Source organism: Uranotaenia lowii, chromosome 1 (assembly GCF_029784155.1).
Source record: "Uranotaenia lowii strain MFRU-FL chromosome 1, ASM2978415v1, whole genome shotgun sequence".
Taxonomy (NCBI): Eukaryota; Metazoa; Arthropoda; class Insecta; order Diptera; family Culicidae; genus Uranotaenia; species Uranotaenia lowii.
Genome location: NC_073691.1, coordinates 163,423,932 through 163,445,782, shown reverse-complemented (window position 1 = coordinate 163,445,782; position 21,851 = coordinate 163,423,932). Strand labels below are relative to the sequence as shown.

Sequence of the window (21,851 nt, the reverse complement as noted above, 5' to 3'; positions counted from 1 at the left end):
TGTAGGTCTCTTAAGGTTGGATGCCTTTTCTCGACGAACCATCGCCCGTGGAAGCCTGAGAAGCAATTCGAAGGCCAAGCCACATAGACATAGGATTTTGGCTTGTATGGAAAAATTCAATATATTGTACTGAAATATCAACAATGTTTTTGTTTCTTGTGTGTTACCGAGCCTTATGGTGTTGAATGGGGGCATGTCTTTTGGCATTGAAAAATAATAAATTCAATTGACATCACTGCTGGGTGCCTAGCGAGGTATTGCATGACTACTTTTCTTGCAATAATTTGCGAGGCACCAGCAGTGATGTCAATTGAATTTATTGTTTTTCAATGTCAAAAGACATACCACGGTTAAACAGCTAATAACTCTTTTTTTTTCTAATAAGATACGAAGTTACGGTCTTAAACAAAATTGTTCAGCGGAAAATTTCCTTAAGAGAATTTATAAATTGGCACAAAAACCATAAGCATAAGGCTCGATTCCACAATAGAAACAAAAATTATGTTAATTTTTCAGTACGAAATATTCAATTTTCTTATACAAACCTAAAAGTTAAAATTTACTCAATGACCCAGCGCTTACATAGGATTACGGACTTATTTTAGACCAGAGAACCTATTTTGGACCACCTTGTCTAGCTCTCTTAAAAAGCAACTAATTATGAAACAATTTTGTGCATTGCATTCAGAGCCCGGGCTTCAACTATATGTATTTGTTAAAAATTTCTTGATTAGTTGCTTTCCTTTATAAAAGAGTCCGTTACCCTATAAGTCTCGAGAGTGTCTTTCCATCATTCTGTTTCCACAAAACAGCTCCAAATTATAAATTTTAAGGTATTCGATGTTTTGTTAATAATCTGTGGCATCCCTAAGCTATGTAATGCGAACGGAAATAATACGCCATAAACCGATGATATCTCGTGCAGCTGAAAAAAAACCTGGAACTTGGTACCGATTTACAGGACAACCCTATAACAAATTTACGGCATTTCTTTCATGAATCCTTCCCTCAACCGGTTTCTCGTTTTTGAAGACAGAAGTTCATAGCAAGGAGTCTTCTTCCTCGGCGCGTCTTTAGCTCCACTCTCTGTAAGGCCAAGAAATAACCCAGCAATAGGACATTTTCGCCGCTCGCGTTCCATCACCCTAAAAACACGTAAAGTCGTCCCCACCCGGCTACGATATGTTACCACAACCACATGAAGGGTTTCGCTCTGGATTGGTGCTACCCATTCACCCCATAAGGCGGAGGCCCATTGACGATTGGACAGTGGAATCGATTGACGGTTTCAGGGACCAATAAAAAATTGCTATCCGTGTTAACTTCAGAGAACATAAGTTGATTCTGAATCTCGGATTTCGATACTTAAATTTGAATTCCAAAATTTAGTTCTTATATCAAAATTCCGATTCTGTCCACCAGAACCAACATTAAACCCTTTGTTCCTGCCCAAAATTTTGCGACTTTCTAGAGCACCTTAGCCCTTTCCCGAAGGTGGAAATGGGGAAAACCTAGAACCGTCACAGCCGGGCAGCAACCCGAATGTAGAATGTGTGTATTCCGGTCCCAAAGTTGCGCACCCCTTTTCGCTGCTCAGTCACCAACCGGAAGCGTACCGAACTGGAACTGGAATCTCTGGTCCAGCCGACTATCACTATTTAGTTGTCCTCGCGGGAAACGACGGAAGTGTGCCAGTGAAAATACTTTACTTTCTTAGCTTTTGTTTTCAATTCACACCATGTGGGGGGATCCGTAATTCAAATCCGCAAGTGAATCCATGCTGAGAGTGATGGGTAAATTTGATGGATTTCAACCGGTGTGTAGGAGTTGAATCAGGTCGTCCGTATCTCAAGAAAGGATGGTGAAAATTCATACCGGATTAGCGGCCAACAGGATGCGGGTGCGTGAGCAGTTGGCCCGGGAGATTTGTGACCCCAAGTCCTGCCTGAGCCAGAATATTATCATCAAGGAGATGGTACTGCGGCAGAAGGAACAAATGTAAACGTCCTGATTTCATAATGTGTGATTTTGTTTGAGAGTTTGAATCTATCTTTGATTTAACACAGCTGGATTATAAGGTCGGGAAATATGTTATAGGTGCAATCTTGTAAATGTCCTCTAAAGATCATGGAAACTGTTTTCCAAAATTCAAGAAAATTACTGAATTACTGTAACAAATAGATTCCCTGTTTTTTTTTTAAGAAATGTGGAATCAAAGCACGTCCAGCAGGGTTCCTACAACGATGTCTTCAGTGATATATGGTAGTGAAATATTTAGTTTCTTACTACAAAAGTTTACAGTAAGTTGATAACTAAAATGGTGGCCATGTGTGGCCTTATGGCCGAATAAACTTACCTGTGCAAAATTTTAGTTCAATTAGGCTTGATTTATGGGTGCCTCAAAGCGCTCAAAGTTTTGATTTTTGACCCTAAAAATCATCAAAAGCAATCGAAATTTTTATGTTGATGCCTAATGATTAAAAAATGCATAAAACGTGTCGCGATCAGCGGGTATTCCGAAAACATGATTCGGCCGATAATCAACTTGTTTTTTTTTTTTTTTTTTTGAGAGTTTGACGTTTTTTCTAACCCCGGTGGATTTATACGGAACGTTTTAGAATTGACTTATAAAATAAATCAGAAATTCGCTCTGAACCACATTTTAACCGTTTGAATGACTCTAAAGTAACTTGATTAAAATAATTTTTTCCACAAGATTGGATCATCAATTTAAAAAAAACTCGAAAAAATCCGTGCCATAAAATCCGAACTGTGACAGTCCCTGAGCTCGCTCTTGAGGGGGAGGGTAAGGGGGGAAGGGTTAGGGTTTTATTGTACAAGTTTTCAAAAATCTATCTATATATATAAAAATGAATTTCTGTCTGTCTGTCTGTCTGTCTGTCTGTCTGTCTATCTGTCTGTTCCCTATAGACTCGGAAACTACTGAACCGATTTGCGTGAAACTTGGCAGGTGGGGGTATTGAAGATAGAGGAAGGTTCCTATTATGGTTTGAGACCCCTCCCTCTCTCATGAAGGGGGAGAGGGGCCTCCCAAACAAAAGACAAGTTTTTGCGTAACTCGAGAACCCATCAAGCAAATGGTATCAAATTTGGCATGGGGTGGTATTTGGGAACGAGGAATATTTCTATGAATATCAGGTATCCCTCCCTCCTTTCAGTGGGGTGATAGGAAGGGGGGAGGGGGGCTATCTTACAATTTTTCATATAACTCGACAACTAATCAAGATAATGGAACCAAATTTGGCACGGGAAGGTATTTGGATACGAAAAATACTTCAATGATTATTTGAGACCCCTCCCTCTTTCCAGTATAAAGGGGGAGGGTCCTCTTTCATATTTTATTTACATAACTCAAAAACTATTAAAGCAAATGGAACCAAATTAGGCATGGGAGGGTATTTGGATACGAAAAATATTTCTATGATTATTTGAGACTCCTCCCTCTTTCCAGTAGGGAGATATAAAGGGGGGAGGGGGCCTTTTTTATTATTTTTTACATAACTCAAAAACTAATTAAGCAAATTGAACCAAATTTGGGAACGTGACATGTTCTAATGATTGTTTGAGACCCCTTCCTTCTTCCAGAGGGGAGAAAAGAAAGAAGGAGGGGAGTTTCATACATTTTTTACTGTATAACTCAAGAACTACAACAGCAAATGGAACCAAATTTGGCATGGAACGAAATTTGGGTACGAGAAATGCTTCTATGAATATTTGGAATCCCTCACTCCTTCAAAGATGTGGATGAAAGGGGGGAGGAGAGGTCTCTATTACAATTTTCAGTATAACTGGAGAGTTGATCGAGCAAATTGAACCATGTTTGACATGTGAGGGTTTTTGGCTACGAGAAATGTTTCTATTATAAATTTAAGCCCCAACTTTTTTTCAACGGAAAGATATATAGGAGGGCTTCCATACAATTTTTTTGCATAATTAGAGAATTAATTGAGCAAATGAAACTAAATTTGGCATCAAAAAGAATTTGAGTACGAGAAATACTTTTTCTTTGTGAAGCAATACCTTTCTTGCAGTAGGACGATAGAATTGGGAATATAGGAAGGGAAAAGAAGGCTTACATTTAACTTTTTTTTTTATTGGATCCGAGAAATGGACAAAACATAACATGGAAAGTGAGTAGGTACCTAGGAGGAGGGAGTTGAGCCCAATACACTTTTGTTAGCATAAGAGTAGAGAGGGGAAGAAAGAAGGCTCCTTTTAAATTATGTTGTAAAGCTTAAAAACTTATCAACCAATTAAGTTATAATTTGATATAATAGGATTTTTGGACACGAAAAAATGGGTATGATTATTAAAGACCACGACCTCCATTCAGCAGGGGGTGAAAGGAAGGAGAGGGGAGGCTCTCTTATCAGTTTATAGCATAAATCCAGATAATATCAAGCAAAAACAATCATATTTTATAAGTTAGATTGTTTGGGTACGATTAATTTGAGACCCTCCAGACAGATCAAAATTATCAGATCTTTTACACAAATTTATAGAGCAAGATTCAGAATATTAGTTTAAGTTATCTTTGTGTTGCAATTCGAAACTCCAGCTGCAGCTTCCATTTTATAGCGGTTGCTTATGAATTATGTTATAATGCAAATAAAACAATAAAAATTTGAATAATTTTTGAAAAAATCATTTGATTTTGAAAGGTGTAGCAAAGCACACCGGGTCAGCTAGTATATATATAAATTAATTTCTGTCTGTCTGTCTGTCTGTCTGTTCTCTATAGACTCAAAATCTACTGAACCGATTTGCGTGAAACTTGGTAGATTTGGTATTGGAGGCCGGGGAAGGTTCCTATAATAGTTTGGGACCCCTCGCTATCCCTGGAAGGGGGGGGGGGGGTCTCTAATGTAAAAGTAATAAGTAATAAGGTTTGATTCGCTTAATCAGTTCTCGAAATTAGTTGACATCTCGAGAACTGATTAAGCGAATCAAACCAAACTTGGCATGGGTGGGTACTTGGGTTCGAGGAATATTTCTAAGAATATTTGGTACCCTCCCTCCTTCCATTGGGGAGATAGGAAGGGGGAGGGGGCCCTCCTTACAATTTTTTACATAACTGGAGAACTAATCAAGCTAATGGAAAAAAAATTGGCATGGGAGGGTAGGGGAATACGAGAAATGGTTTTATGGTTATTTCAGATCCCTCCCTCCTTCCGTTGGAGGTACAGGACGGAGAGGGGGGCCTTTAACTCCTTTTTCATTGCATAACTTGAAAACTATTCGAGAAAACGAATCCAAATTTGGCTAGGAAGGGGTATTTGGATACGATAAATAGTTCTGTGATTATTTGGTACCCCTCCCTTCTTCCAGTGAGGAGATAGAAATGGGGGAGGGGACTTCTTTACAGTTTTCAGCATAACTGGAAAAATAATCAAGCAAATGGAACCAAATTTGGCGTGGGAAAGTATTTGATTATGAGAAATGTTTCTATGATCTTAAGGGAGCAGGGTGCTCACATGCAATTTTTTACATAACTTGGGAACTTACTCAACAAAAGCAACGAAATTTGGCTTGGAAGGGTATTTTTTTTTTATTCAAATTAAGTTTATTAGGCCATTTACTTTTTAATCAAAGTTTTAGCGGGCCGAGGGTCAGGGGTTTTCTTAAGATTAGGGGGAGGTTGGAAGGGGTAAGGAGAAGGAAGGAGGCGTTGGGAGGGAATTGGAGTTTTTAATAACAACTGTTCCCTTGATCGGGTACTGGGGGATCCTTTTGTATTACTACGATCATCTGCCTCATCCGACGATTGAGATGGTGAGGGTTGAGGGGTAATTCTTTTCCGAGGAGGTGAGGCTGGTTTGTGATTTGCTGTTTGTGAATTTGTCCGTTTCTGTTGTGTTGGCTGCTGCTGTTTGTTTTTTTCTTCTGTCTGTTGTTTCTCGGCTGTTGGTTGCGATTTTCTATTGTCCTTTGTTTTAGGTTGGTGCTCGTCCGTCGTCTTAACAATGCTGGCGAATGTTGGTTGTTTGCTGGATCAGTTTTCGGGCGGCTGCAATCGGGATGTACTTTTCGGTGCTAATTCTGAGTGCTGCTGTTTCGGCTAGCCAGATTGGACATGCTCGATTAATGGGTGGATGGCCTTCTTGTTCACAATTTCCGCAGAATGGGTGATTCTTGCAGTCCTCGCTGTTATGGTTTTGTGAGCTACACTTACTGCACGAAATGGTGCAATTCTTTTTCGTGTGTCCGTACTTCAAACAGTTCCTACACAGTAGGGGCAACGGGTAGTACAGCCGAGTTCGCACTCGGAGCAATCCAAAGTGAATAAATTCCGGAATGACGGTACTACTGATAGTTAGTATCAGTGTAGATGTACCAATTATTCCAGTAAGCGTTTTTTTGGTTATTCTGCGCACGTCAATCACTTTTTGGGGCGACAACTCATCCAACAACACCTTTTCTTCCATTTCCAGGGCTTCGTGGCAAGTAACAACACATTTGCGTTTGTTTAAACTGGGATGGCGTCCGATGATGATCGGAGTGCCATCAGTCAAACAAGTTAATTTTGCCAATTCTTTGACCTGGTCTTTACTCCTACACTTCAGCACATACCACTCATGTTTTTTCTCGAAGAACACGCCGTCAATTTTTCCTCCCGCTTTCTGCTCCACTGATCGCCCAATCAAAAATGGGTTTTGTGGAAGTTTATGTCCATCTGCAGCTTTCAGGGTCAAGTAATATAATCGTCCGTGCAGGTTCTGTGGATCCATCCATGTTGGTATAGTCCTATCGGGGGGTTCACCCGGCGACGGACTCATCGCGCCACTTTCACTTTATTCTTTTAGTTCGAAAAACAATAGCCTTTGTCTAGCGAGAACTGAACACAAAAAGCGATCGGTCTCGTTGGAGGCTGAGAAGGAACTCTGGAAGGGTATTTGAGCACAAGGATTGTTTCTGTGCATATTTGTAACTACTGCCTCCTTCCAGTTGCGTGATGGGAAGGACTACTACTACTCCTTTACTACTTATTGCATAATTCGAGAACTAATCGAGCAAATGGAAACAGCTTTGGTATGGGAGAGCATTTGGATACGTAAAATGATTACTTGCTTATTTGAGACTTCTTTCAACTTCAATTGGGGATACAGTTAGAGAAGACGGAAGCTCACATACGATTGTTTTGCATAAACCAAGAACTTATGTAACAAATGGAACCAATATCTATGACACTAGAACAATCATACAATCGAGCAAATGGAACAGAATTGGGCATTGGGCAATTGAATACACGGAATGTTTGATCTTGATCCCTTCCTTCTAGGTAGGAAAAGGGGCTTCGATACTAATTTTAAAGTGTAACTCGACAACTAATAAAGCAAACGAAACCAAATTTTGCATGAGAGGGTATTCGAGTACAAAAAATGTTTTTTCCGGTAGTTTAGCACCCCTTCCTCCAATTAGTGAAACAATAAGAAAGAGGAAGAGGAAAGTGAGTCACTGTTGAAATATGAAGTAAGGATGTCTGAAGTTTTTGGAAAGTTCGATCGATGGTATCAAAAGTTGCGGGAGGTACAATTTTTCAGGCATGAACCTAAAAATGCGATTTCTGTAGAATTTTGGACGATTCATGAGAACAAAATCGTTTCCATCCACAAATCAGTCAAAAAATGTCAGGCAAAAGCAAGGAAGAAATGAAAAAATGGAATTAAAGATCTATTTGTGTTATGAAATCAGAATCTTGCAATATTGTTTCGATTTTTTGGTTGAAATAAATTTACTGGTTGTTAAACATAAAAAATGATTTTCCTATGAAAACATTCGTTCAAAATTCTATAGAAATCGCATTTCTAGGTTCATGCCTGAAATATTGTACCTCGCGTAACTTTTGATCCCATCGATAAAATTTTCCAAAAACTTCAGAAATGATAGCTTCACATTTAAACAATCACTCTGCAAAATTTCAACAAAAAATGTAGCGTAGTATCTGAGATATTGCAGTTTGAATGAGAAAAGTCGAAAAAGTCCGATTTTCGTAGAATTAATGTATCTCAGGCCACACAAACTCCAGAATGCTCAAATTTCGTGATATAATAGTGTGATAGTTGATGTATCTAACGCAGAAAATTTGATCAAAAAATATCATCATAGTAAAAAGTTATGGAAGTTCAAAGTCGAAGTCGGTACTGGTACCGTTCATAATTGTATAGAAATTGGAAGCACGCGCACTATCACTTCGACTTTGAACTTCCATAACTTTTCACTCTGATGATATTTTTTGATCAATTTTTTTTCCTTAGATAGATCAACTATCACACTACTATACCACAAAATTTGAGCTTTCTGGAGTTTGTGTGGCCTGAGATACAGTAATTCTACGAAAATCGAACTTTTTTTTACTTTTCTCATTTAAACTGCAATATCTCTGAAACTACGCTACATTTTTTATTGAAATTTTGCAGAGTGATTGTTGAAACATAAAGCTAGCATGGCTGAAGTTTTCGAAAAGTTCTTTCGATGAGATCAAAAGTTACGCGAGGTGCAATATTTCAGGCATTAACCTAGAAATGCGATTTCTATAGAATTTTGGACGATCCATGAGAACAATATCGTTTCCATCCAACAATCAGACAAAAAGTGTCTGGCAAAAGCAATGAAGAAAAGAAAAAATGGAATAAATTATCCATTTGTGTTTTGAAATCAGAATCTCACAATATTGTTTTGATTTTTTGGTTTAAATAGATTTACTGCTTGTGGTTCTAGAAATTCAGGAATGATTTTACGTTTATAATTTTCATATTTTTGTGAAATCTCACAGCGTGAATTGTTGCACCTCACTAGAATGTAGATAAAATTTGCTTTCCAATGAATATACTTTTTATTCGTCCAAACAAAGGAAAAGCACTGAAAATCCGGGTACAACCTGACGGTGGACCACAAAAACAGATGAAATTTCAATTTGTAAAAAAGTCTTGCAAAGTAGTCAACTTTGAAAAATTCCAGTAAATTCAATTTTTGTTGCATCAAAAATCTAAAGACAACAAAATGTTAGAATAAGAATAAATTTTGTATATACTTTTTCAAAAACTCTACTATCGCTCAAACAGTTTTTACTAGCAATCGAATGAAAAGTAGATTTTTCAGACTACTTTTTTAAACTTTTTGTGACCCTTACATTAAAAAAAAAATTAAAAAAAACATTTCTTCTCTTCCATGATGTACACATTAACTTCTGCTTTCATATGCATAGCGCAAATATTTTTTTGGACTTGTAATATATGAACTACAGCAGTTTTCCTGAGGCATGTTTTTTCGGATTTTTTTTTCTTTCATGCTGAATAACGAGAAAACTAGTAGCTTTAGCTATATATAATGTTCTAAACATATTGCTGACATATCAAGGTTTCTATTGATAAAAGTTTTGTTTGGATCGGTTGAACACGCCAAAGGTTATAACGATTTGAGCTTGTAGTGTCAAATTGACACTCCTAGTGCTGATTAGGGTAACGAAATCTAATGCGGATGAGGGTTAAGAGAACTTACTTTTTTTGGGGATTTTAAAACTTGAACTTCCTGCTTGGGGTATCCAATTTTATTTGGATTTATTAGTCACGTAGAACGCGCTTTAAAGTCCCAATTGCGCGAGCCGATGGATGATCGGCATTTGGAAACTTACTTTGAACTCAATCGACAGAAAACGGCGCAACAATTAGCGGAGTAAGCATTAAGCGGACCATATACTACACATTACATTTATACAAAATGCGATGATTCCACGACGATTGTTTGATTCTATGTTCGCCCACACAAATTTTGCGCGAACACAAACGATTGCTGGCGAAAACAGTAACAGCAACAACAAAAAACCACCTCCGTCCCGGCTGGGGCTGACTAAACGGCCTGAAGTTTGTACAAACAGCACCATACACCATGCCACAGAGAGTGGTTTGTACAAAATATTTCGATCTCGATCGATTTTACTAAAACCGTTTGCGCGATCATTCAAACAGTACCATACACGATGCAAATCGTATGCAGAGCGACAGAATTTCATCAAATTTCATCGCATTTGCACAAATGTGGTGTAGTCTATGGCCTGCTTAAAGCGGGCCATAGACTACACAAATTGGCCTGTACAAATTCGATGATTCCGCGTCGATTGTTTGATCTATGCTCGCCCACACACTATACAAACATATTTCACGCGAACAAAATGATTGCTGGCGAAAACAGCAACAGCAACAAAAAAAAACCATCTCCACCCCGGCTGGGAGAATGTTTTGTGCAAAATATTTCGATCCCGACCGATTTAACTCCAACCGTTTGGGCGCTCATTCAAGCAGTGCCATACACTATGCAAATCGTGCTCACAGCGACAAAATTTCATCGAATTTCATCGCATTTGTACAAATGTTGTGTAGTCTGTGGCCCGCTTAAGACAAATGTTTTTAATTTGTTTCATGAGACACGTTTGGACGAAATGAAAAGCCATCTCCCTCAAACATAAATGTCGATTTCCTAGCACCAATAATTTGATTGTTTAGTTCAGTGTTCCGAAAATCACTCATTTTCAATGAATGTTCCTGATTGCACTTCGCAACTGAACGTACAGCGATCGGGTTTTGTTATTGATTGCTACTGGACCTATCCGATCATCGTTCGTTCTATTCATCGCTAAAATACAGATCACCTCGCACGATGCTTGCTGTCAAAACAGTGCAGCACTATCATCAAATTGGAATCTCACCATTGAGCGATGCATACGGCGAATCATGTTGGGCTAGGATCAGGAGTGAATGGTTCAGGCAGTGAGTGAGTGATACATGTAACCGATCATTAGCAAATGTTGTTTGAATTTAAACATAGCCAATTAATAAATTTATTTGTTTTTACAGCTCTTATAACTACAGTAAGAATAAAATCAAACTGTAGTAGTGTCTGTGATGGAAAGATGGTCACTTCCGCCGTCTTTTTAATTTCAGTAACATATGCCAGTTCAGTTTGCGACGTTGACGAGTTAAGACGCTTTTCGTTATTATCGCGTGCTGTTCGTAGTGCTCTCGACTATCTTTTCGGTGTTTCTATAACACAGACATCCATTTCAAGCAATTTTTCAGTGACATTGTGTATTGTGAAATTGACTTCTGATTGAACTCTTTTTGAGTTTCTCGCCATTATGGCGGATCGAAACCCACCTTGGGGTGGGCAAACCGATCCCGGACAAGCTTTTCGAAGAACGCTCCCTTCGTGGATGGATCCAAATGGATTGCATGGGGACTTGCAATTTCTATTAATGAAACCAGCCGATAAAGTGAAGCTTCCAGCTAATCCATTTATAATCGCTAAATCTATCGATCGTGCGGTGGGTAAAATCGATGGTGCGAATCCTATCGATGGTGGTAACTGTTATCTACTAAAAGTGCGTAGCCCAGACCAGTTCAGCAAATTAGAACGTATGACGGAGCTTATTGACGGAACCCCCGTCACCGTTAGCTCCCATCCCACATTGAACACTTGCCAACGCTTAGTTTCGTGCCGGGAAGTTTTTGGGCTTTCGGATAAGGAAATCCTCGATAATCTACTCGACCAACATGTGATAAAAGTGTACCGTTTCGTGAAAAAAGTTGACGGCAAAGAGGAACCAACAAATTCTATGGTCCTTACATTTAGAGGGACAATACCTCCAACACACGTTTATTTTGGTTACGTTAGGGTTCCAACTCGGGCATATTACCCTCGACCACTCATGTGTCTCAAGTGTGGCAAATTTGGTCACACCAAACTTCGTTGCAAGCACCCTGAAATATGCCTTATTTGCGGTGAATCTCCCTCTCATCCTGACTGTCCGAAAATTCCCCACTGTGTTAATTGCGATGGTTCGCATTCCGTAAGAGATCGTTCTTGCTCTGTCCAACAAGAAGAGCAAGAAATTGTCCGAATCCGGGTTGATCTGGGAATTTCTCAGGCAGCTGCGGTTAAGGAATTTCGCTCTCGATGTCTCTCTGCCCAAAACGTCCCCAGTAAAATCCAACAGCGGTTAGTAATAACCAAACCAAAAGCCACAGCGGATGAAAAGGATGCCCGCATTCTGCAGTTGGAACAACAAATCGCCGTTCTCACTGCTCGCCTAAACGAACTCTAACCTATGACCGATTTTGACTCCGAAACTGACAACAAATCCTCTGACAGTTCTGTCACCACCATGGTGACCGAAGCCAGCGAAAACACCTCATCTACAACCAGATCCACAACCAAACGGAACCGAGGCTCCCAGAAATCATCTGACGATTCCCAGAAATCTTCTGATGATTCCCAGAAAAAAACCCACGACACCAAAAAAGAAACGGGCTCTCCCAACCAGTAAGTCAAACATAATTGAACGACCCCATGGTAGAGAACCCTCCTAGGCTTCCTTCTAAAATTTGGTAAGTTTAAACCCCTTATTCTATCACCATGGCTAATACATCAAATATCAATCCTCCCGATATATTCCTCCAGAATAACGTTTCCTCTCACGAAGCCTTATCTTTGAACATCAATTCCCAGACAACAAGCTCCCTCAATTTCCCAGATTCCTTGTTCCCCAGAATTCCCACCCCAATACGTAAAACCCCTTTCGCTCTACAGTGGAACCTAAGAGGTCTAAGAGCACGAGCTATTGAAATTCCATTACTGATTAATGAATTTTCACCTATCATCCTTGCCTTTCAAGAAACCCTTGCTCATCCACATCAGATCTCCGAAACTTTCATCAAAGGATATAAACTATTATTGAATACCAACCCTGGTCAAGGATCTGGTATCGCTGTTAAAACTGGCTACCCCTTTTCCAACATTCCCATTGATTCCCCTTTAAATGCAGTTTGCATCCGTCTAAAATCCCCCTTCGAAATAACAGTTCTATCGATCTACATCTCACCCGAAAAATCCTTTAATGAATACTCCAAAGAACTGGAAGAACTATTAGAACAGCTACCTCAACCCGTGCTCATCTTAGGTGACTTTAATGCACACTCCACCAGCTGGGGCTGTCATAGAACCGACAGAAAGGGTTCTTTTACTGAAAATTTCTGTTATTCCAAAAACATCACAATACTAAATAACCTCCTACCTACTAGAGTTGACCCCTCCACCGGAAACACCTCTTCCTTAGACCTGAGCCTAGTATCCTGGCACATCGCCTCAAAATTCAGTTGGAGAGTCCTTGACGACACCCATGGGAGCGATCACTATCCAATAATAATTTCCCTCGAACACTCTGCTCCAAAAGTAGCCACAAGACCGCGTTGGAAGTATGGAGACGCCGATTGGGTCGGATATCAAATTGATATAGAACGAGCCCTTGATACAGATCCCCATCACACCCCTGAATCCTTGTCCCAACTTCTTTTTGATACTGCTGCTTTACATATCCCACGAACTACTGGCGTACCGGGCAAACGATCTGTCCCATGGTGGGGCCCTGAAGTCCGGGACGCCATAAAACTCCGCCGGAAAAAACTCCGTGCGCTGAGACGCCTCTCAGCTGACCATCCCAACAAAGAAACAGCTCTTAATGAGTACAAAACCGCTCGCTCAGCTGCCCGGGCAGCTATCAAAACCGCTAAAAGTAACAGTTGGAAGGAATTCGTCGTGGAAATCAATCCTGACACACCTTCTGCCAAATTGTGGGAAAAGATTAAACGCCTGAGTGGCTCCAATCGCACAAGTCGTTTCCAGCTTCTGATTAACCAACAATACTCAAACGATCCCTCTCTTCTAGCCGAATCCTTTTGCCAACACTTCTCATCCATCTCATCCCCTGATCCTTCCAACAATAGCAACTCCCACATTGATTTTAAAACCGACTTAATCCTCGAATACAATTCCGATTTTACCTCACATGAACTTGATATAGCCCTCCAAAAGGTGAAGGGGCGATCGGCTGGACAGGACGAAATTGGGTATCCCCTATTAAAAAACCTTCCCCCCGTTGGTAAAGCATATCTTCTTCGAATACTGAACAAAATCTGGGATATCGGAGAAATTCCAGTAAAATGGAAAGAAGGATTAATCATTCCCATCCCCAAACCGCAGCAAGATCTACACCTTATTAACAGTTTCCGCCCCATAACCCTTTTGAGCTGTTCGGGGAAAATTCTCGAACGAATGGTAAAACGACGTCTTGTGTCCGTTATTGAATCTAGAAACCTTCTGGACACCCGACAATATGGTTTTCGTCCCGGATGCTCAACTGATGACCACCTTACTATGTTTGAAAAAACCCTTGACGATGCCCGAGAAAGACGCCACCACGTTGAGTGGATAGGATAGGCATCCTTAGATATTTCCAAGGCCTTCGATAGGGTCTATAGACACAAAATACTATCTACTATTAAAGAATGGGGCATCCTTGGTAGAATGGGACTCTTCATACAAAGCTTCTTATCAGAACGAAAGGCCAGAGTCTTCATTGATGGCAAACTATCCTCGCCCAGAGTCATCGAAAACGGCGTGCCACAGGGGTCAGTCATTGCCCCAACACTGTTCCTAATTGCAATGCAATCGCTGTTTAAAATTGTCCCAGAAAACATCCAAATCCTTATTTATGCCGACGACATCCCCCCCTTTTCTATCTCTCCCTTTTCTCTGCTAACAAGAAAACGTCTTCAAACTGCTGTTGATAAAATAGCTAACTGGGCTCCTACTATGGGTTTTAACTTTGCCCCCGACAAGTCTAACCTAATGCACTTTAACCACAAGAAGAGAAGACTGAACAGACTCCCTCCCCTTGTGATGGACAGCAAAACCATTCCCCTTGTCCACGGAGCCCGCATCTTGGGCGTCTGGGTGGACGATCGTCTTAGATTTGCACGTCACTGTAACAAAGTCCGTCAAGCTTCCTTTCCCAAACTTAACATTCTCAGAAAGGTATGTAGTGCCAGTGGCGCTGGATCCCGCGTGTCGTTGTTTCGATTTCTCCACGGATGGCTTTTGCCAACAATGCTTCACGGTTTCGGCATTTTTAGTGTTGGAGGTGATCATATTGCAAAAAGTCTTGAACCAGTTTACAACCAAGCCGTCCGTGTCATAAGTGGTGCTTTCAGAAGTAGTCCTATTCTGTCCCTTATGGCCGAAAGTGGACAAGTTCCCTTCGAATACATCCTCTGCCAAAACCTATCTGCCAAAGCTATCCGCTGGTTATCCTATGGTCGGGACCCTGATGTCCCTCTGGTCAGGCGAGCCGAGAACTTTTTACAAAAATACCAAGGGTCTCTCCCTGACATTGCACCCCGCCCCGAACCCAGGTCCCGCAAATTTAACTCCCCGATCCCTCAGGTTGACTTAAGCCTTCTTTCCAAAATACGCGCTGGAGGCAGCCCCGTAGTTGCCCGGTCATTTTTCCAACATCTTGTAGAAAGAAAGTATAAACATCTTCCTAAATTTTACACCGACGGTTCAAAATCCACTGATGGTCGTGTGGGATGTGGTGTGTTCAGTAACAACGCTAGCCTAGCACTTTCCTTACCACCCAAGTGTTCTGTATTTAGCTCAGAGGCTTTTGCCATCTTGAGAGCTGCACAAGACCTTTGTCCTCATCCAAGATCTGTATTTTTTTCCGATTCGGCTAGTTCATTGAAAGCCGTCCTGGCTGGAAATATAAAACATCCATGGATAAGTGACCTATCCGATCTTGCTGTCCAGAAAAACATTACCCTATGCTGGATACCCGGCCATGCCGGCATCCAGGGCAACGAAGCTGCTGACCATCTTGCTTCCGAAGGCAGTGAACATGAACCACCCAACATACCAATTCCTTCTCCAGACGTCTCTCACTGGCTCAAAGAATTCCTTTCTATGACCTGGAGCAATGAATGGAACAGTTGTCGGGATAACAAATTAAGAGAGATAAAGAACTGCACCTCAACTTGGACCGACCGAAAAGCTTTCCTCGAACGGCGTGCTCTGACACGATTGCGAATCGGGCATACAAGGTTGACTCATGGTCATCTAATGGAGAAAGAGGACCCTCCAGTATGCCATGCCTGCAATGTACCGACAACCGTTAAGCACATATTAGTGCAGTGCCAAATGTACCAACAAGAATGAACCGACAGTGATCTCTCCAACAGCCTTCGGGAAATTCTTTCGAATGACCCAGATGAAGAGGAAAAAGTCATTAGTTTCCTCCGAAAGAGCAACCTATTTGCTGAAATTTGAATTATTTATTCTGTCCTATCATCTTTCCTATCTATCTATTTCTTATTATTTTCCTTTCCTTATTAATATTAAAAAAAAAAATCAAAAAAAAAAATATATATATATCAAAAAAAAAAATACAAAAAAAAACAAAAAAAAATTAATTACAAAAAAAAATACCACAGAAAAAAAAAACTACAAGCCACGGAAGGAAAAGGGATGAATCATCCTAAGGGATGAAAATCCCGGAAAAAAAAAAGTCTTTTTAATTTCTAATCAGCCAGGCGGATACTGAGTGAGTGACATTCAGAATGGATCAGTTGGTATCTCACTCATCTCTGATATGCGATGTTTGCAAACCCGATGATTCTGAATGATGGGACTCGGTTGGCATTGCTGAGTAGAGCGCTGATCGAGATTGCATACCAGTCGGGCGAAGCAGTTGCGAGAGGCGCTATCCCATTATACAATCAGAATGTATCCAAGGGACCATTCAAATATTACGTAACGCTTTTAGGGGGGGGGGGGGGGAGGGTGTATAGCAGTTTGTTACGCTTTGTGGATTTTGCTTAGAAATTTTGAGACGAATGTGTTACGTAATATTTAAACGGCCCCCAACAGGAAACGCATCCTGAGTGTTTATTTTGATTGATTTTCGGAACATTGGTTTAGTTCGATACGTAAATTTTCAGACAATTTTTTCAAATTTTTGGTACCATAGCTGGTTTTTCGTCACTCGCTATTATAGAACCTCCGTAAGAAAAGTTGTGTTTCTGAGTTTTGATTGTTTATTTCAGGTGCATAGATTCACTGTAAATTCAGCTGGTATTGTTTGAATTCTTTAAGAAAAGTTATATGATGCATGTATATTAGAGTGCCCCAAATGACCCGGCTTTTGAAAAAGTTATACGCTGCAGGCTAAAATTGACCCTAGGCCTAGTGCAAGATCTCATGCCAAATTTGGGCCAGATCGGATCACGGAAAGGGGTCGCTCAACGAGCCTGAAGTTTGTATGAGATTTTGAGACATTTTGTTCGGGAGGAACATGAAAAACCAGTTTTTCATCAATAACTTTCATTCCCGTCGGCCAAATTCTTTCAAAAACGGGTTTTCTTAAAGCCTAAATTATGAAAAATATTTCATCCGAATACTGCATTTCGATAAGAGTTAAGATAAAAAAGTTATTAGACTTCAAAAATGGGCTAACTTTTTTGGTGGTATTCATCAGTGTTAATGAGGCGATGATATGTTCGACCGCCCCGACTCATGAACAGTGATGAATACCATCCTTAAAAAAGTTAGCCCATTTTTGAAGCCTTATAACTTTTTTATCTTAACACTTATCGTAATGCAGTCTCAGAATGGAATATTTTTCATAATTTAGGCTTTATGAAAAACCGTTTTCGAAAGAAATCGGCCGACGGGAACCAAAGTTATTGATGAAAAACTGTTTTTTCATGTATCTCTCGAACAAAATGTCTCAAAATCTCATACAAACTTCAGGCTTGTTGAGCGACCCCTTCCCCTGATCCGATCTGGCCCAAATTTGGCATGAGATCTTGTACTAGGACTAGGATCAATTTTGGTCTGCAGCGCATAACATTTCACAGGTTTTGAATTTCCCATACAAATTTGGGGCAGTCTAATGTATATGTATACTATAATGTTCTAAATATAAGTGCACGGTTTCACCTTTGTTTTTAACATTTTTTTTATACATAAAAAATGGTTCACTGTATGTTTAAAAAATGTGTTCAAACTATTTTTTATGTCAAGTTCAACTTCCGTTACAAACTCCTTGTTGGCACCGCTGGCACCCTTGGACCGAGCAGCGACGCCGCGTTACCAGTGAGCGCGGCGAAGTTTTGCCGCATCTGTCAAAGTGACAGAATCGACGGTTGATATAGAGCATCGTTTTTTCACTAGTCGAAGTAAGCCAACAGTAAATTGTTATCCCGAAGCGCTAATCTAAAATTAGCATTAATTTGTCGCGAATAAGTTAGGTTTTCGTGTGAGAATCAGTGTTAATTTCACTACTGCATCGTAAGTAAAACGACTTGTTGCGATCTGTACCATTTTTTTTAATAATCAACATTGCATTTAGGCGAGCCTAGCAGAAGGCGAACTGTGCCACATTGTTTGGCAGAAAGCTAAGGAAGAAACCTTATAAAACCCGGTTTTATAGATCCGGAAGTCGATCTAAACCGTAAGTTAATATAACCTTTGTTAAATCACCCTTTCTTTATAAGGAATTTTATATCTTTAGGCGAGCCTAGTAGAAGGCCAATCGAGCCAAATTGTTCGGAAAAAATCCGAGGAAGAAAACCATTTGTTGTAAGTTGTACAATCTCTAAAAACTTTCCTCTAACTAATAAATTAACTCGTTTTAGTTTGAGCTACTTATATGCTCTGCTGCTACTGCTACTACTGCTACAATCGAAGTTGCTTCAAAAGCGGTTTTTTTATTTCCTCGTCCGAACAAAACTCAAAAACAAATGAGTTCGGCTAGAAGCCTGGAGCAGATTGAGGTTATGGATCAAAACCTCCAGCAGCAGTCTAACGCCGAGAACACCGCATATGATTGTGCTCTGTGTGAGGAGCCGAATCATGCTGACCACCATATGGTCCAATGTGACACCTGTCCGCGCTGGTTTCATTACTCCTGCGCCGGTGTTACGGATGAAATTGTCGACGAACCATGGAGCTGCCCCACTTGTTCAACCGAAACAGTTGTCGAAAATGCGTGTGGCGGTTCTCAGGAGGACATTTCCGCCCTGCAGTTTCTGGATCTTGGTGCCGGAAAGGATGCACGCTGGAAGCAAAATGAAGAGCAGCAGAAAGCTGCCGACGAGCAGCACGAACGTGATTTGATGCTGATGAGAAAGATGCAGCGTCGGAATTTCCAGCGACAGCTGCAGCGCGAGGAGCAAAAGCGATTGGCACAGCTCGAGTTGGAACGTGAAATGCTGGAGATGAGGCGGAAAGCTGATAAGGAGTATCAGATCAAGAGGAGCCAATTGTGGAGTACCTACGGGCTCAATCAACAATCACTCAACTATCCCGATGCAAATGACATTCCGCAGCATTTTGTTGGCGGCGCGGAATCAAGAAAAGTTACGTTTGAGCCGAACGTGTATCCTGTGTATTCTACTCCGCTATCCGGAAGCTATTCCCCTCAAGTACCGACGACACCGTTGCGCAATCCCGGGGTGTATCCAGCCAGAGTTATTCCAAGCAACTCGAATGCACCGATCGTTAATCATCCTTTGCCTTCTCACCTGTCGGCGCCTCCGCAAGTTCCGAACCAAATAGATGGGCGCAATCTTTCGAACGTTCCAGTGAATCCACCGGTGAGGCACAATCCGCTGCCAAATCGCGGTCTGCCGTTAGTACCAGAGGAACCAGTGAATCAAAATTCTCCCAACCAATTCCCGCATTCGGCCATGCATCGGCTACATCTAGGGGGCCCAGTGGGTCCATGCGATCCGCCCAATCCGCCTCCCCATTCGGATGCACAATGGCCGCAAATTGCTTTGCCACCAGTAGCGGAGTTGACCAGGGCACAGATCGCTGCTCGAAAAGGACCGTTCTGCAAATTACCGACCTTCAGCGGAGATCCCGAGGAATGGCCGCTGTTTTACAGCAGCTACATTAATGGAAACTTGGCGTGCAACTGGTCGAATTTGGACAATCTTGGGAGACTGCAGGAGGCGATTCAAAATCCAGCGCGCGCTAAAGTGCGCCACCATTTGATGCTGCCTGAAACGGTACCCGAAGCCATCGAAACACTCCGGAGGCTTTATGGGCGCCCGGAACAAATTATTTCTGCGCTTGTGCGCAAGGCGCAGAATGCGAAACCGCCATGTCTGGAAAATCCAGTAACTTTTTCGGATTTCGGCATCATCGTGCAGCAACTCACCGATCATCTAATTGCGTCCGGACTCCGGGATCACTTGGTGAATCCACATCTAATCGAGATCCTTGTGGCCAAGCTTCCTGGTCAAACGCAGATTGAATGGATCCGCTACAGACGTCAACAAGGTTTTTCCACTCTGAAAACCTTTTCCGATTTCATCACCGCCATCGGAGCCGATGCCCTAGAGCTGGAACACATCAACCGGATGCACGGTTGCAGCAAGGAGAGGCCGAAGCCAGAGAAACCGAGAGCCGAAAAGAAAGTGAAGGAGAAAAGTGCTGAGGGTTACCTGCATACCCACATCGGAGAGTTCGAGGACAAGCGGGCAAGCATAAAAAGAGAGCAGTCTGCCCCCTCCTCTTCCTCATCTAAGTCCGTACAACAGCAGCAGACCCGGGTGCCATGCCACATTTGCAATCGCACCGATCATCGCACACGGTTTTGTGACGACTTTGCTAAGCTGTCCTGGGAAGGTCGCGTGAAGGAAGTGGCCAAATGGAAGCTGTGCAAACTTTGCCTCAACGAACATGGCGATTCGAACTGTCGTTTCAAGCGCAAGTGCAACATCGGAAACTGTCATGAAATGCACCACCCACTACTTCACCCAACGAACAACAACAATCCTGTGGTCACAACTGATTGCAACGCTCACAGTGTCGACTTTCAACAACCAGTGATTTATCGAATGGTACCTGTCCGACTAAGTAACGGCAACCACTCGGTGAACGTAATCGCATTCCTGGATGAAGGCGCATCCTGCTCTTTGGTGGAACGTGAGGTTGCAGATCAGATTCAGCTGGGAGGAGAACCACAACCACTTATCGTCAAGTGGACAGCCGGTATGACGCGCATGGAGCGCGACTCTAAGCGGGTGCACCTATCGATTTCCGCTATTGATTCGTCGGAGCAATTCGTGCTGAAGAATGTGCACACCGTTGAGAAATTGAAACTACCCGAACAGAAACTACTCTTCGCAGATGTCGCCAGGAAGTACCAGCATCTGGAAGGGCTACCTGTCTGCGACTACCGCTGCGAAACTCCACGAATTCTAATTGGACTCAAGCATCTGCACGTCTACGCCCCGTTGGAATCACGGATTGGGGCCCCTGGTGAACCGATTGCGGTTCGAACTCATCTTGGTTGGACAGTGTACGGGCCACAAAATTCAGCAGATACCTCTGAAATGTTTTCTGGTCACCACGACATGAGCCCGGCAGATCGCGAACTGCATGAGCTGCTACGTAGTCAATACATGCTGGAAGAAGCCGGAATCGCAGTTTCAATTTTGCCTGAATCGTCGGAAGATCGTCGTGCTCGTGACCTGTTGGAAAAAACCACCGTGCGAATTGGCCAACGCTTCGAGACAGGGCTGCTGTGGAAGGATGACAACCCGCAATTGCCCGACAGTTACCCGATGGCCGTGAAGCGGCTGAAAGCTTTAGAACGAAAATTGTCAAGAAATCCGGAGCTGAAGGAGAAGGTATCTAAACAAATCGCCGAGTACCAAGAAAAGGGGTACGCCCATAAAGCGACTGCCCAAGATTACGCTGACGCTGCTGCTGGTGCCAAGGTCTGGTACCTCCCCTTAAACGTGGTCCTCAATCCAAGAAAGCCAAGCAAGGTCCGCCTTGTTTGGGACGCGGCGGCTGCAGTCAACGGAATTTCGCTCAACTCGGCTCTTTTGAAGGGTCCCGATATGCTGACCGATCTGCCTGGAGTTTTGTTTCACTTCCGAGAGCGACCCATCGCCTTTGGGGGTGACATAATGGAAATGTACCAC

At 41.9% G+C, this 21,851-nt stretch overlaps 1 protein-coding gene across 3 annotated transcripts in view; it reads left to right on the top strand.

The window, feature by feature from the left end:
- LOC129744339 (tubulin polyglutamylase TTLL5) overlaps window positions 1-21,851 on the top strand; it is a 168,159-nt gene that overhangs the window by 138,292 nt on the left and 8,016 nt on the right. Inside the window, exon 1 of one of the 3 annotated variants that reach the window (XM_055737205.1) lies at window positions 1,611-1,998. The exons of the other annotated variants lie outside the window; for them this stretch is intronic. Coding sequence (XP_055593180.1) covers window positions 1,859-1,998 — 140 coding nt within the window. The 5' untranslated portion in view covers window positions 1,611-1,858. Of the gene's footprint in view, window positions 1-1,610; window positions 1,999-21,851 lie in introns of those variants that run through there. 3 annotated transcript variants of the gene reach the window in all.